General features: G+C 39.9%; 1 protein-coding gene across 8 annotated transcripts in view; it reads left to right on the forward strand.

The window, feature by feature from the left end:
- STON2 (stonin 2) overlaps positions 1-11,398 on the forward strand; it is a 68,147-nt gene extending 56,749 nt beyond the window's left edge. For all 8 annotated transcript variants that reach the window (XM_077784007.1, XM_077784010.1, XM_077784011.1 and 5 more), the window contains 2 exons: positions 5,428-5,630; positions 6,908-11,398. In XM_077784007.1, coding sequence (XP_077640133.1) covers positions 5,428-5,630; positions 6,908-6,988 — 284 coding nt within the window. In that variant the 3' untranslated portion in view covers positions 6,989-11,398. The remainder of the gene's footprint in view (positions 1-5,427; positions 5,631-6,907) is intronic.
- Positions 11,399-13,742: the final 2,344 nt, after the last annotated feature.

Here is a 13,742-nt window from a genome sequence, read left to right on the forward strand (position 1 = left end):
ATAGACAGCTGTGCAGACAGGGAATTGCAGCTTAAACCTGAAGAGAGAATACCAACATGAAATCCCCTTTGTATTTCTATCCCAAGTCTTTTTATTTCTAGAACATGGTCATAATTAAACATGAAAATGATGTAGGCAAGCTACTGTTCCCTTTGGTCATTTCTGCTAGTCATGCTGCCTGTCATCCATGGTGCACAATAAAGCCGGACAACTCAGGTTTATTCTTATTTGTAATAAATTCTACATCTTGACGTATCTGATCGAGAACAGCTTTTTACCAATGAGATGGACTTTTCAGTATTAATGCTGTAGTAATGCATCTGGGTACTGGGACGGTTTCAGTGTTCCCTTAAGGAAAGTTCATTGTGGTACCAGATTTGGCACTCTCTATATGTTTTTCCTGAGTTTGAGTTCAGTGTCAGCAAACAGTGATCCAAGTGTCCTAACATTTTGGGTCACGTTTCAGCTCAAGGACACTATACCACTGGTTACAAATTTGGAGGGATATCACTGACAAAAGGGAAGGCTCCAGGTTTGCTGTAGACTGAGGTGTAAGAAGATGAAACTTACACTGTGTTCTGGATGAGTCCTAGAACTGTGCTGGATACTGAGGTACAGAGGAACAGTGTTCCACATGTAACACTTTTATAGTCAAAAATTAGAGAAACTAGAAAAATAGAAAAACCTTGAGAGAAATATAGCAATGAAAAATTCCCTCCAGGCTGTTTATGAGCAATAAGATGCTTATGAAGAAAATCTCAGTATGCAATCTGCACGAGCTCTGAGAATGAGATGCTGTGAAAATTGGGACTTCTCTGGCATCTTCTTTCCAAAGATCTCAGTGTACCATACAGACATCACAGCTGAGGAAACGAAAGCCCTCAGACTTTAACACAATCACAGAACATGCCAGTAGCAAACCAGCAGAAGAGACAAAACCCCTGTCTCTACTGCTTCCAACAAGGTGATGCTGCTTTACCCATTGCTACTCTGAGGGAAATATTGATCTGTGGCTCTTGTTTCCTTCTTTCCCATTGTGACTCTTTATTGTATATACACTGTGACAGGAGGAAGGAAATACATTACAGATTTGTTGCTGCTGTTGGACCCCTGCCACAGAGCATCTATCCATCAGTGTCATCATGCAAAACACAGGGCAGTGTGTATTTGTTTATATCCTGAGAGGAAGAGAGTGTCCTCACCCCTCCGGTCAGATCAGATGTTATTTCAGGGAAAGGAAGAGCCTTGGAAGCACTGTCTTGGCCAAGACACATGAGGTATGTGAGAGGGAGGGAATCCCAAAGTGATGACAGGGCAGGCCAAGTAGTTTATATCTGACCTTGCCCTTCAAGGACTATTTCTGTTTATTGGGTGTACTCCATCCCATGGTTCTCCTTTCTCAAAGTATGCAGCAAACAAAGAGGTATATTAAATGGTACTCAGAAGCATTCATTCCCACTCCTTCTTAGATATGATAGTCATGTGGGATCTAACTATCAGCCTTGTGCACATTTGGCTGTATCCAGCCCATCCACAAGTCATATAATAACCCAACTTCATGTATTTGCAAAGTTGTCATAAATGATGCAGTTCTCAAGCACTAAACACAAAACTATGACTCACACTTTATGCTCTCTTACTGTGTGATACTTGTAACTCACCCCTAAGAGCACTCTGGGTCTTCCATAGATATCTGGCCTGCTAATGAGCTGCTTTGATGCCTGGGACTCCAGAGCAGTGGAGAAGTAGTGGCATCATATTGGAACTGAGGGAATTGCTGCAGGTGGCCACAGCCTGCAGCTCCACCTGCCTCCAGAGGCCACACAACGGGTCCACGGCGCTTGGGGCATATGCATTGCATGGGTGCTCCAGCACATGTGCCCGTCTGCCAGACATGCTCACAGGAGTACATATGTATGCACACATTTTCGGACCTTCTGTTCATGCACAGTGTGTGCTCTGACACACACTCCCCTGCAAACGCAATCTCAGAATTCCAGAGGTCTCCAGATAGCCAGTTGGACCTCCTGTGCTTCACTCCATTCGCTGAATGTGGACTGGTGCAGTCTCTGTAGAGGAGAGGAGCATGACCCCCAAGCCTGCTGTCCCCAGGAGAGCGTGTCCCTACTGTAACTGCTTGAATGCAGGTTGTAGCATCATAAGCACCCAGATTGTTTAGAATTATTTCAGCAGCTTTACACTCTTATCTAATTTTTTTTCTTTCAGTGGTTTCTAATTGGATGGGGCCCTTTGCACTCTCACTCTAGGAGACAGTGTTATCAGCACTGTCTGTATTATTCTGTAGCCAAAGTATCTGCTTATGACTGAATATTGAAAAGCATGTGGCAAGTGAAGGACAGTGCATATTCTGACTATGATTTGACGTAAGGAAAAAATTAGGACTGGATTCTACTAAGCACATTGCTAAAATCCAAATAGCAAATATTTTTCTATTTTTACAACTTCGTAAACTTTATTACCTATGACCTGTTTAAAATAAATATGAACAAAAGAGTTGATGAAGAATGCCTATTTGTAGGCTATTTACAGCTCCAGTTGCTCCTGGCTGGGCTTCACATGTTCTTTTTTTTAATCCACCAGTAGAATATTAGGGAAACATCCAAACAGTCTTTGATCGTGGGAAAATGCTCTTTCTGTGAAGCAGGGATGTAACATCTATGCCGAGCCTTGGATCTGGATTTGAACTTTTCTCTAGTTTGGCTGTGGATCCCAGGCATGCTGCCTGGAATACTTTCTGAAGTAAATTATATCTTTTAATCCACACATGTTGGGACAGGTGGAGTGTCATGAGTCATTTGGAACAGATTCTCTCCAATCACAGTTACACTTGTATATATATTAATTATCAGATCCTTGATTGTCAGAACAAACTGGTAGTTGCTCAAGGAAACAAGAGGTGCAAAACAAAAGCAGTGTGTTGATTCCTCCTGATTTTACTAAGAAGGGTACCTGTTCATTAAAGAAAGAGCTCTGAATGAGCCTGTTCAACAATCTATAGAGGTAGTGCCTGGTGAACCTCATGCCCGGGACAGTAATGAACACTGATGGGCTAGGTAATTTTGCAGTAGCTTCAGTGGAGGAGTTGCTTTCTTAATCTGTTTGCCTTGTTTAAAGCCAAGCTGGTTTAAATTAATAACATCCATCATTTTTATGCAGTGGAGAGGGGTGTTACCAAGTGTCCAGTTGAAATTATGAAGAGTTGAAAAGCTCAGCTCTCCAAAGCACCTGGCAGGAAGTGTGCTTAAGCCCAGATGAACACTTCCCAGTGATACCTTCACACACATCCACCCCAAAAGCAGCTGAGCACATGCCAGCTCAGGAGTGTCGCAGCACAAGCTGAACGTTCTGCGGCTGTGGATGTGGCCTGCACCAGGGAACAGAGCCACTCCTCCTGGGCTGCTGGCATTCTCCAGTCTGAAGGAGGGAGCAACCCACAGCAAACTAGAGAGGAAAAGTATATCAAAGCAGATGAGCAGGAAGGATTACAATGAGGAGTCTGCTGAGAGTGGTACAGTGTGAGGAAAGAGATATGAAAGGATGGGGGAGCCTGAGACTGAGGGTTGGTTGCCAGAACTGAGTGCTGAACACAAATTTTTGGAGCCAGTTTTAGGCATCTTCATAATGCAATACCAGAGAGCACTGCTGTGTCACCCAGAGGCCCCATGTCAGGTCCTGAACTGTGCTGCCACCATGGCTGTTCTCACCACAGTCACCATCAAGAACTGGCCAGAAGCAAAAGCAAAAGCACTGTGGTGCTGGAGGGCACAGTGATCTCCTTGAGAGCTCTTGGGGCTGCTGCTCTCCTGTGGTGGGCAGGACCAGCAGGAAGGCCTGCTATGTACCACAGCTCTTGATAAGAAAAAGCATATCCATGTATGAAAAGCCAGGAAGGGCTGTCAGAGATCCTGCCTTGCTCTAGAACCAGGGCAAATGAGTCAGTACTCTGCTTGGGATAATGAATCCTGATAAAAAGCAGATGTATTTTTAATGCATGCAAGAACTTGAGCTTCTATATCTGCTTGATAACTGCACCCATTCATTCATTCATAACTTGTCTCCAGCTATGGTGCTGGACAGCCTTGGTCTCTGCTGAACTGCACAGCCTCTCACTGGATTTGCTGCACACACATTATTTTACAAACCTTCCAGCAGTTTGTAAACTTTGGTGAGACCATTTTGAAATATGAGGCTGACTCTGGATAAAATTCTTACCAGACTTAACACCAAGTAGAATTTTTTTCCAGTTCTATTTCAGAGGTCAAGTGGGATGTTGCAATGCCTAAGCTCTCTAAAGACTGCCTAATTTCATCCTGGTGAGACATGTCATACTTCAAAATCCTACATCTTGCTTTCCAGGCTTCAGTTTAGCAAGGTTGACTTTGGGCTAAGCAGGTGTATTCCAGCTTTTCCCAGTGGGAGCTTCTGGGCTTTCCCCACTCAGTTCTCTTTATTTGTCTGCCTTCCTCCTTCCTTGTCTCTGTCCTGTACACTTTGCTGACCTGTATGGAGAAGAACTTTCCTAGTGAACAAATATTCAGGAATCCTAAAGCCTATAATAAAGGCAGGCAAGATTCCTTTAATTTACTTACACATTCATTTACACATATGTAGATAATAGCATCTTTTCAATCAGAAAGCCCTGTGTGGCTGTGAAGGCTTTCATCCTGATTTTGCAAATAGAAAAACTGAGGCAGAGCCTTTGAATTACTTGCTCAAGAGCTTAAGGAGTTGGCAGCGATCAGAAAAAAAGCCAACTTAGTTTGACTAGAAGACCTTACTTTAATTTCTAAACATCACTGCTGTCCAGCAAAACAAAGAAGAAAGAATAATAAGGATCATTTACATATGACAGAGCTAAACATTACCTCCTCTCCTTGCCATCCTTAATGACTAGCCCCCTTGTCATGGGTTCCAGTGAGGAATAAATGGTTATTCTGAAGTTTTGCAAAAATTTGTTTTTTGAACATGGGAAAGTTATTTAACCTTATCCAGTAAATTTTCTTCTGTTAAAAAGGGGAATAACAATTTCAAATAAACATCAAATATTTCCAAACTCCCTCTTTCCTTACTGTCATTTCACAACATTTCAGAAGGATGTGCCATGATGTATTTAGCATGTGACAGACACTGAGGGAATCAAGAGGACAAATACTTTCACCCTACTGTGTTTCATTTACTTCTTATATTTTCATCCACTAAAGGCAAACTAGAGTGATTAGCAATCCTTTTTGCATTTTGTTGAATTCCTTTGGTACTTCAACTGCATCAAAGCAGGTAAGACGCTGTGAGCTAATTCACCTAGGGAGATTCACAGTTTCCTGCAGCTTCATGATTCTGTTTTCTCCTAGGCATTGTGTTTTGCTTCCTCTGACGCAACTCTTATGACTGTTTACTCTCTTTTTCCAGCTTCTGGCCATCCTCACTGCTTTTTCTGTCACCTAGAGCTTGGCTCTGACAGGGAAGTGCCTTCCAGTTTTGTCCGCTATGTAGATGTGGAATTTGACATGCCCGCCACTTCTGCGTCCAAAGCCACCGTTCGGTCCATCTCTGTCGAGGACAAGACCGATGTGAGGAAGTGGGTCAACTATTCAGCACACTACAGTTACAAGGTAAAACTGAGCAGTGCTAATCACCATAGTTACTTTGCATGCTTCATTGTCTTGAAAAGTATGGGCAGGCAAATAAAATACCATGGACAAAAGAGGTGGGAATTTGGCACATGCCAGGCTGCGTGCAGTAGCCACCCATGTGTAGCTATTGACTCATGGTAAATAGGCAGTGGATTATCTCAGTGAAAATGGAATAAATTTGCATGCAGTTGGCTGTGGAAGAGCGTGCACACAGCCAGCTCCCGAGGATTAGATGATATGGAGAGTTTGAACAGGAGTTTTGCTGCTCTTCCCTAGTGGGACTGCTACTGTGAGAGTCCTAATGTAGACAAAAGAATCACAGTGTTTCTCTGCTTAAATACTTCTTTCTTCTGCCTGCCCTAAGGAGAGGAGCAGATAGGAAAGTGCACTATGTATATACCTGCCAAAATATCTCAGTAAATTTGCATGTTATCTGAATGCTCAGCAGAGAAATTGGCATCCTACCTTGCCTTCTTTGAGAGCAGTGATAAAGAGATTCTGAAAATATGCAAATATTGGCAAATATTTTTACTGTTATTTGTAATTATATTTTTAGTAGTCTCTTAAGTTCCCTGGAGATAATATTTGATCTTCCTAAGTATCCCTTTTAAGAATTAAAACATTGGATTATTCCTGAGTTTTCAGAGATGTGGAAATTTGGAACCCAAACACAGATCCCCTTGGCCCTGTCCCAATCCAAGTTGGTATCTGTAAGCCAAAACACCTCTGAGCCTGAGGACAGCAGGGAGTGTGCTGAGATTTGGGGTAATGTTAGGCACTGCTTCAAGAAGCAGGAACTTGGATTTGATGATCCTTATGAGTCCCTTCAAACTCAAGAGAATTAAAAAAATCTCTTTGCTTTATACATCAGTCTTCTCAGAATTTATAATTAAGGCTGATTTTCTCCTGTCATGTAGGAAGCCACCTATCGTCTGCAGATTTGGTTCTGAGCTTTTATTCAGAGTATAACTGGGAATTGTAATGAATATAAAATCATATGAGTTCTCTGCATGACATTATCTCTTCTGGAAATTATTTCATGACACTGCTGAATTGTAGAACTGCTTAGATTATACTGAAAATCCTTATAGTAAATAAAATCCAATTTTCCCTGATCCTCAGTCTATTTTTCCTCACAACCCTCTCAGGTCACCAAGAGTTTCTTTGCTGAGCAGAAGAACCACCACTGAGGAAGATTTGAAATATTTTGTTTTCCTTTCTTATTACAAATTTTCTTCCTCTTTTTCTTCTACCAGGTCGAAATAGAGCAGAAAAAAAGCTTGAATGAGGATCTGAAGGGAGAAAGTACCACAGTCAATGAATGTGCTACACAGTAAAAGAAGATCAGTCTGCAAGTCCCAAGAGGGTTGGTCAAATTAACAGGCCTGGAAGAAAGGACTTGCAGGGTTTGGGTATTTTTCTTTTCAAAAATTAGGGACTAGTACTTTTAAAATAATGCTCTGAAGAGTATAATTTTTTGTCCTTGTGATAATCTGTACTTTGAGAAGAATGTGGTCAGGGTTTGTTTGGAGGGGATCCAGAGGCCTTTGCTGGAACAAGTACAGTTGTACAGTCAAGCCTGCCTTTTCTGCCTTTGCACCATTTTAGGTTCTGCACTCAAGTATGGTCTGGCAACCATCGCAGCCACATCAGAAAACAGCCTTTATCTCACAATCTTGCCCTCCCACATTAAGCATTTTGTTTCAATGCCTTTTGGTTTGGCCTTTGACTGAATTGCTTCCTTCTGAACTGCCAAATAAAATTCAGGGAGGATCAAGTGGAAAATTATATAAAATCTCCTTTCTGAAATGGTCCGCAGAGTGAAAACCCTGAGCATCATTCTGAAGAATCAACACACTCTGCATCTGAAACAAAGAGGATGGTGTCTGTGTTGAACTAGATGAACTACAGACAGGACAGCTGATCACAGAGCTGTCCCTCTCTTCTCTTCAGCCCTTCCTGTCTCATCCCTTGAGTGACATGTTACTGTGCACGTTTTCATGGGGTTTGCACAAGTTACAGGAAAGCCTCTACAATTTCTTAAAATTTTTACTTTGTAGTCTGAGCCGTTCTGGTATCTTGACTGAACATGGTTGTGGCTGCTAGTAATAGGGAATTTGTGTTATAGTAGGGGAGATACCAGGGGGACTTTGCTAAGATTAGATCATTCCTGCCTAGAAAGATATTTAAGGGAAAAACATGGGGGTTTAGTTTTGGGTTTGGGTGTTTTTTGTATGTTTTCTTGGATGGGTAAAATGGGCTATTGAAAATGTCAGAACACAATTACTTTAACAGAAAATGTTGTTTGTTTATCTGAAAATCCTTGGAAGTCTGTCCAGCACAATATTTTCATGTTCTATCTTTAACCTAGAATATAAGTATTTTGTATCTTTATAATACTCCCATTAACTGGGCCCCAAAATCTCTTTCCAAAAATTAACAAGCTCCTATATTGGAGATTTTTTTATCCCCACTTAGCTGGAAGCAATAGCAAGTCTTAAAACCTCTTTGTAAATAAAAGTGCAGGAGATATAAATCACTCATTTACACATATTTTCAGAGAAAACAGTGTTAAAAGTACCCAATTTTAGTTGTTTTTATGGCATGTATAATATTTTGTCTCGTAATGTTAAATGTAAAGTAAGTAATTTATTAAATCATTTATCTTTTGAAAGGTTACTACTGACTATAAAATACACATTTGGAAAACTTTGGCAATGTAATTTAAAATCATAATGAATTAAAATGAAAGCTTTTTTATAAATTTATTTCATTTTACATTTAATATAAAAAAATTAATATACTCTTGATTTACCACTTTCACTGTGACGCCTATAAAAACTACTACAATGTTAAAATCCCAAATAAATAATGAAATTAATTTCATTGAGTCTGAGACTGGTAGTGGTAGAATTTAAAATAAATTGTAGGGAACTTTTATATGCCTTTTTTATATACACCTACATTTCAAACCTGCATCACCCTAGTGACACATACTTAGACAGGTACAGCTCTGTAAATATGTAAAGTCTCAATCCTTCTAGGACTTACTAACAAGCCTGTAATACTCCACTGCAGGTAGCCCTTCTGGGCCCACGATGCTCCTTGGAGCACACCAGTTAATACTAAGCATTTGCAAGATCTCTCTGTAAATGGAAGAATGCTTTTAACTTTTATTAAGAATTTTGAGATCAACAGATTAAAATTTCTGATATTATTAATGATAACTTGTATAGGTTGTCAAATATCTGGGAGGAGAGAGCTGAATTTGTGGCTGATTCTCAGCTCTGGCACAGGCTGGCTGTGATGAATTGCATGGCACCCCTACAAAATCCACTCCTGTCAAAGGCAGTCAAAGAATTTCTGGGTGGTCTTCCTGCTTTTCACTGCAGCTCCTAATGTACAGTTTCTGAAATCCCACCATCAAGAAATAGAAAAAACAAGCTGAAGCAGTGCTGAGATGTTACTGAGGAAATGTAAGACTGTTTTGTGAATGAAATGGCGATTTTCTACTCTGACGTGCAGGCTCAGTGTCTGATTTTTTTTGTCTATTGCCCCTCAGCTCATGGGAACACAAATAAGTAATACAAGTTAGCAAAATTATGTTGTACATCTTAAGATGGGAGAAAATAAAAGGAATATAATTTTCCAGCACTGTTGAATTGTTAAACTATTCAGCCTTGAACTATTAACTATTGTTAAACTATTCAGCCTATCATAGCTGTGCACTGAACATTCTGTGTTCCAGTAACTGAAAGATAAACATATCGGAACGTTATGGATTTACTTAATTTCTTTACCACTTCATCACTGATTTTTTTTTTAAATTCAGAATCAGTGAATGAAAAACCTGACTCTCATCTTTCTTGTGTACTTGTACACAGAAATATTTCTTCCAATTATCATGAATTTATGCAGGCAAAGCTGGAAAAGTGTTCTGGTTTATGTGAAAGCTTTTTTAATCCATTCTCATCTCTGGAGGGTGTTTTTAGATATACCTGCCACTGAATTTTCTAGAGTTAAGGATGAATACCCCTGCCAGAGTCTCAAAAGATCTTATTTCCTAAGGACTGGAGTAAGTAGTTTGATTTTTCAAGAGTGCTAATAACCAAAATCTTTAGGAAGTCTATTGTTGGTGTCACCAGGTGTCTCAGCTGAATTATTTTATCAGTCCAGCACCATTATGAGCATTGAGAATTTGAGCACTGGGATCCTAAGTGCCCTTACTGAGGTAGCCACTGTTTTTTATTGATTAAATAGTGCCAATTTTTCAGTGTTACACACTGTCATATATGTACTTCATGTACATATACTCTTAGCTGATGTTAGTACTGTAGTAATTTGAATAGACTGTTGATTGGAGTGAAGGGAAAAGATCTGAGATGTTTGTGAGTTAGAAAGTAGCAGAAAATATTTAGATACAAGCAGTGCCTGTAGTGGGGGTTTAGTTTGGCTCTTTTTTTTTTTTTTTTTCTCATTGTGCAGAAAAACCTCTCTGACTAGTTTCAGATTACTGCTTCTTTTGAGAAAGATGCAATCACTGTCCTTTGGTATATTTGAAAGCTTTGTAGTACTTAAACACTCCATGCAGGAAATGTGCCTTCAAGGTAAGCACACATTTACTCCCTGAAGTGATTCCCACTTCGGTCCTCTTTCTATTTCTCATTAGGGTTTTAATGTTTGTACTGTGGTAAGACTTGAGGTATTGTATGGAATTTTGCCTAGAAACATGAAGTGTCTTTGATCACAAGAGGTAAAGATGAACAATATCTCTAGGCAGCTGAGCTTATTTTAGTTAATGTCTCTTACATTTATTAACTATGGACACTCTGATAGGAAAGGAAAATGGTGAATTCAGCTGAGAAATACTAAAACTGACTGACGTTATTTTTGTTCTTTTATTTAGATTTAAATTTAGTCATCCTATGAAGGAGTCAGATACAGCAGTCAGCAGTATCATTATAAACACTGCAGAAGATTATAAATCTTCCTTCTCTAGTGGGTTGCTGGCTGACAGTTACTTGATAGGATGTCCAACACCTGTTGCTATTTCATAGCTGCTAAAACTCCCTCTTGAACAGTCACCTCCCGGACAGACAACAATTGCATGCCAAAGAGTATGAAAGCAAGTGAAAAGGTGTATGAAGTTCAGTCTGGAGGTGCTTGCTCTTTTGCTTGCATAAAATTCTCAGTCATTTCCTTGGCCTTTCAGTGCCAAGGTCACCTTTGTTCCAGTTGTTGAAAAATTTCTTCAGTGACTCTTAGCAGCTCATGTGCATAGCTGTATTAATCTCTAGAACTGACCAGCACAAGAATTTACGGCACACAGAGATCACTTAATGGATGAAGTACTTACCCGCTTCTGCCACTAAAGTTAAATCTGCATCATGATATGTCTAAGATACAAAATTTTGTGTGATAACATGCACAGCTCTTCCTAATGTTTCTGTTTTGTTCAGTCAACCAGCCACCTCTCACACATTCAGCCATCCATCCTCCCATCCGTCCTATCCTCCTTCCCTGTCTCTCTCTTTCATACTTGCAATTTATTCTTTGCACTATTGACATTGATTGGCTTAATTATTATTTTGTAACATGTTTCTACCTTCTTATTTTGTAATATAAGTCTATACACTGGCTAACTTTGTAGAAGTGGTTTATTTTTTTCTTTATATCAGTTGAAATGGGATGTCATGTTTTTGTTTAAAGTACATGAAAATTTAAATAAATGGTAAAATGAAACAGCATATCCACATTTTCATTGTGAAATTGAATTCGTATGTGCTTTATATTCTGACAAATCAGAGATCTTGAATTCAGAAGAGGAAAAGGAGTATTTTGAATGGTATAAAGGACAACATAAATTAGAAGTTAAGGGACTACATACAGAAAAGAGATAACTTCATTTGATCAGACAGCTTGAACAATAGACTGTGAAGGAAATGGAGCAGGCCTAGAGCCTGAGCCACATAACAGCTTGAAGTAGTACTAACATAATATGGAAGATGGTCCAGCATTTGGAAACAAAGTAATTGAGGATTGAAGCCCCTGCACAATGGTCTCTGACCACTAAAACCAGGAGTACATGAAAGAGTGGCATCTCCCTGTGATCAGAACGTGTTTGCAAACAAGTATCAGGCCTAAAGTACATAGAGTCCTCTGTTACTATTTTCTGTGTTCTTTCAAAGTTCAGTAAGCCATGTGTAAGCACATCTTTCCACTTCTCTCAGAGTCACTGAGACCCACTACAGTCTGCTGTTTTTCTCAAAAAGCATTCTTTGTATCAGACTGAAGAGCTGGGCACTTCTCTTGGCCAAATAAAATATCATAAGTGCTGTTCAGAATATTGCTCTGAGCTCAGTACAACTGACAGTAAGTCAACAATTTTACAATATCAGAAAATGGAGGTACACAAGGTACGACACCTCATATTTGTTATTCAAGAGTAAATCAGGTCAGCCAGAAGAAACAAGGAAAGTTAAGATTCCGTGGCTGTTAGTACTAAGAGTTTCTTACTACAATTCAGCTACTCAGTGACTTTTGGAAATGAATATATAAAATTGGGAGGGTAGGATTTTATTATTAGCTTGCTAATATGCATAATGTTTTTAAAAAGAAAGATTTAGAGAAACAGAAATTTTAAAACCAAGGAGCTCAAAGTTTCTTGGCAACTGTAGTCCTTAGAGATAAGCCAAAATCACATTCTACAAGAGATGGGGAGGTCAGAGTGCCAGTGCAATGTATACCCAAACAAAAGACATCACTAGAGGGAGATAGCACAATTTGGACAGGAAAAAACCCACCATTTTCTTTCAGTACTCTTAGTTACCATGATTGCCCACCCCGACTAGCCCAGGTATGTTGTAAATTTATTTTAAGACAAAAAATGCTGAAGGTCAGCTGGAGATTAATCAAAAGATGGAGGAGCAGCCCACTGTTTCAGCTTAGGTGCAGCTGTGGATCACAGCAGATACTTCTGAAACATGAAGTGCACCAGTTCCAGAAAAAATTCTCCTTTTGGTCACAGTATCAGAAGCCTAACAACAACTGCTGTATATAAAAAAGTAATTGAATATTGTTTTATACACTAGCTATGAAGGTGTCTTTCTCAACTCTGAACAATGGGACAGAAATGGGGTGACTGTAATACTGCCTTCAGTAGCACTGGTGTACTTCAGCAAGTGGCAGACACGTGCTGGGTTCAGGAGGTCTGGGCAGACTGGTCCTTCCCTGGCTGGGGCCCTTCTGCAGCCTCCCAGCTGTTACTACCCCAGGGGCTGCAGATAAACAGAGCAGTCAGCTCAGCCTGGTGAGCTTTTGAAGGAAAAGGTTGAATACGGGCTGAATATAGCTGAAAGTAACTTAAATTGGGAGCCTCTTTTGTAAAAGTTTTCCTGATGCAGGACTGAAAAGGAGAGCTCAACTCCTCTGTGGAAGCAAACAAATTTGTTAGGGCATGGTCAGTTCAGCAATCATACTAATACAGAGTACTCAGACTGAAAGGGAATGAAGCGGGAAAACTTTGTGTCAGTGCACAAATGCAGGCAGGCTAGCAGAGTTCTGACTTCAGGTCAACCAAAACAAAAGCAAAACTGAACACAGTTTTCAACTGAGATTAGAAGTTCAACTGCTGTGGCATCCCCTGTGCCCATCTCTCTTTTTTCAAAAGCTTGTTTCTCACTGCAGCAGTCAGCAGGTTTGGTTGATTTTTTTTTTCCTCAAACTGTTACAGGTACCTTTTGCCATGGCTGTCAGGAAGTGACAGTTTGTGCAAGGAGAACATCCAGGGGAGTGCTGATGACAAAATGGGATATGCTGAAGTTACAATCCCAGCAGAGAAAAATGTGTGCTAATACCTCACAAAGTTCTGTGACAAATCAGGAACTTTGCAACGAAATGTGACTTGGGGAGTCCCAGTCTACAAATACTGATCTTAGGAACAAAGGAACAAATGCTATAAAAATTAATATGAATATTATAAAAGACTGGAAGGCTTTTGAATAAATAGAATTAGATTTTGATCTGAACCACACAATCAAAATCAGCTCTCAAATTGTTCAGAGCCAGCAGACCTGGCTGATGAAATTGTGA

This window comes from Lonchura striata, chromosome 6 (genome assembly GCF_046129695.1).
Source record: "Lonchura striata isolate bLonStr1 chromosome 6, bLonStr1.mat, whole genome shotgun sequence".
NCBI lineage: Eukaryota > Metazoa > Chordata > Aves > Passeriformes > Estrildidae > Lonchura > Lonchura striata.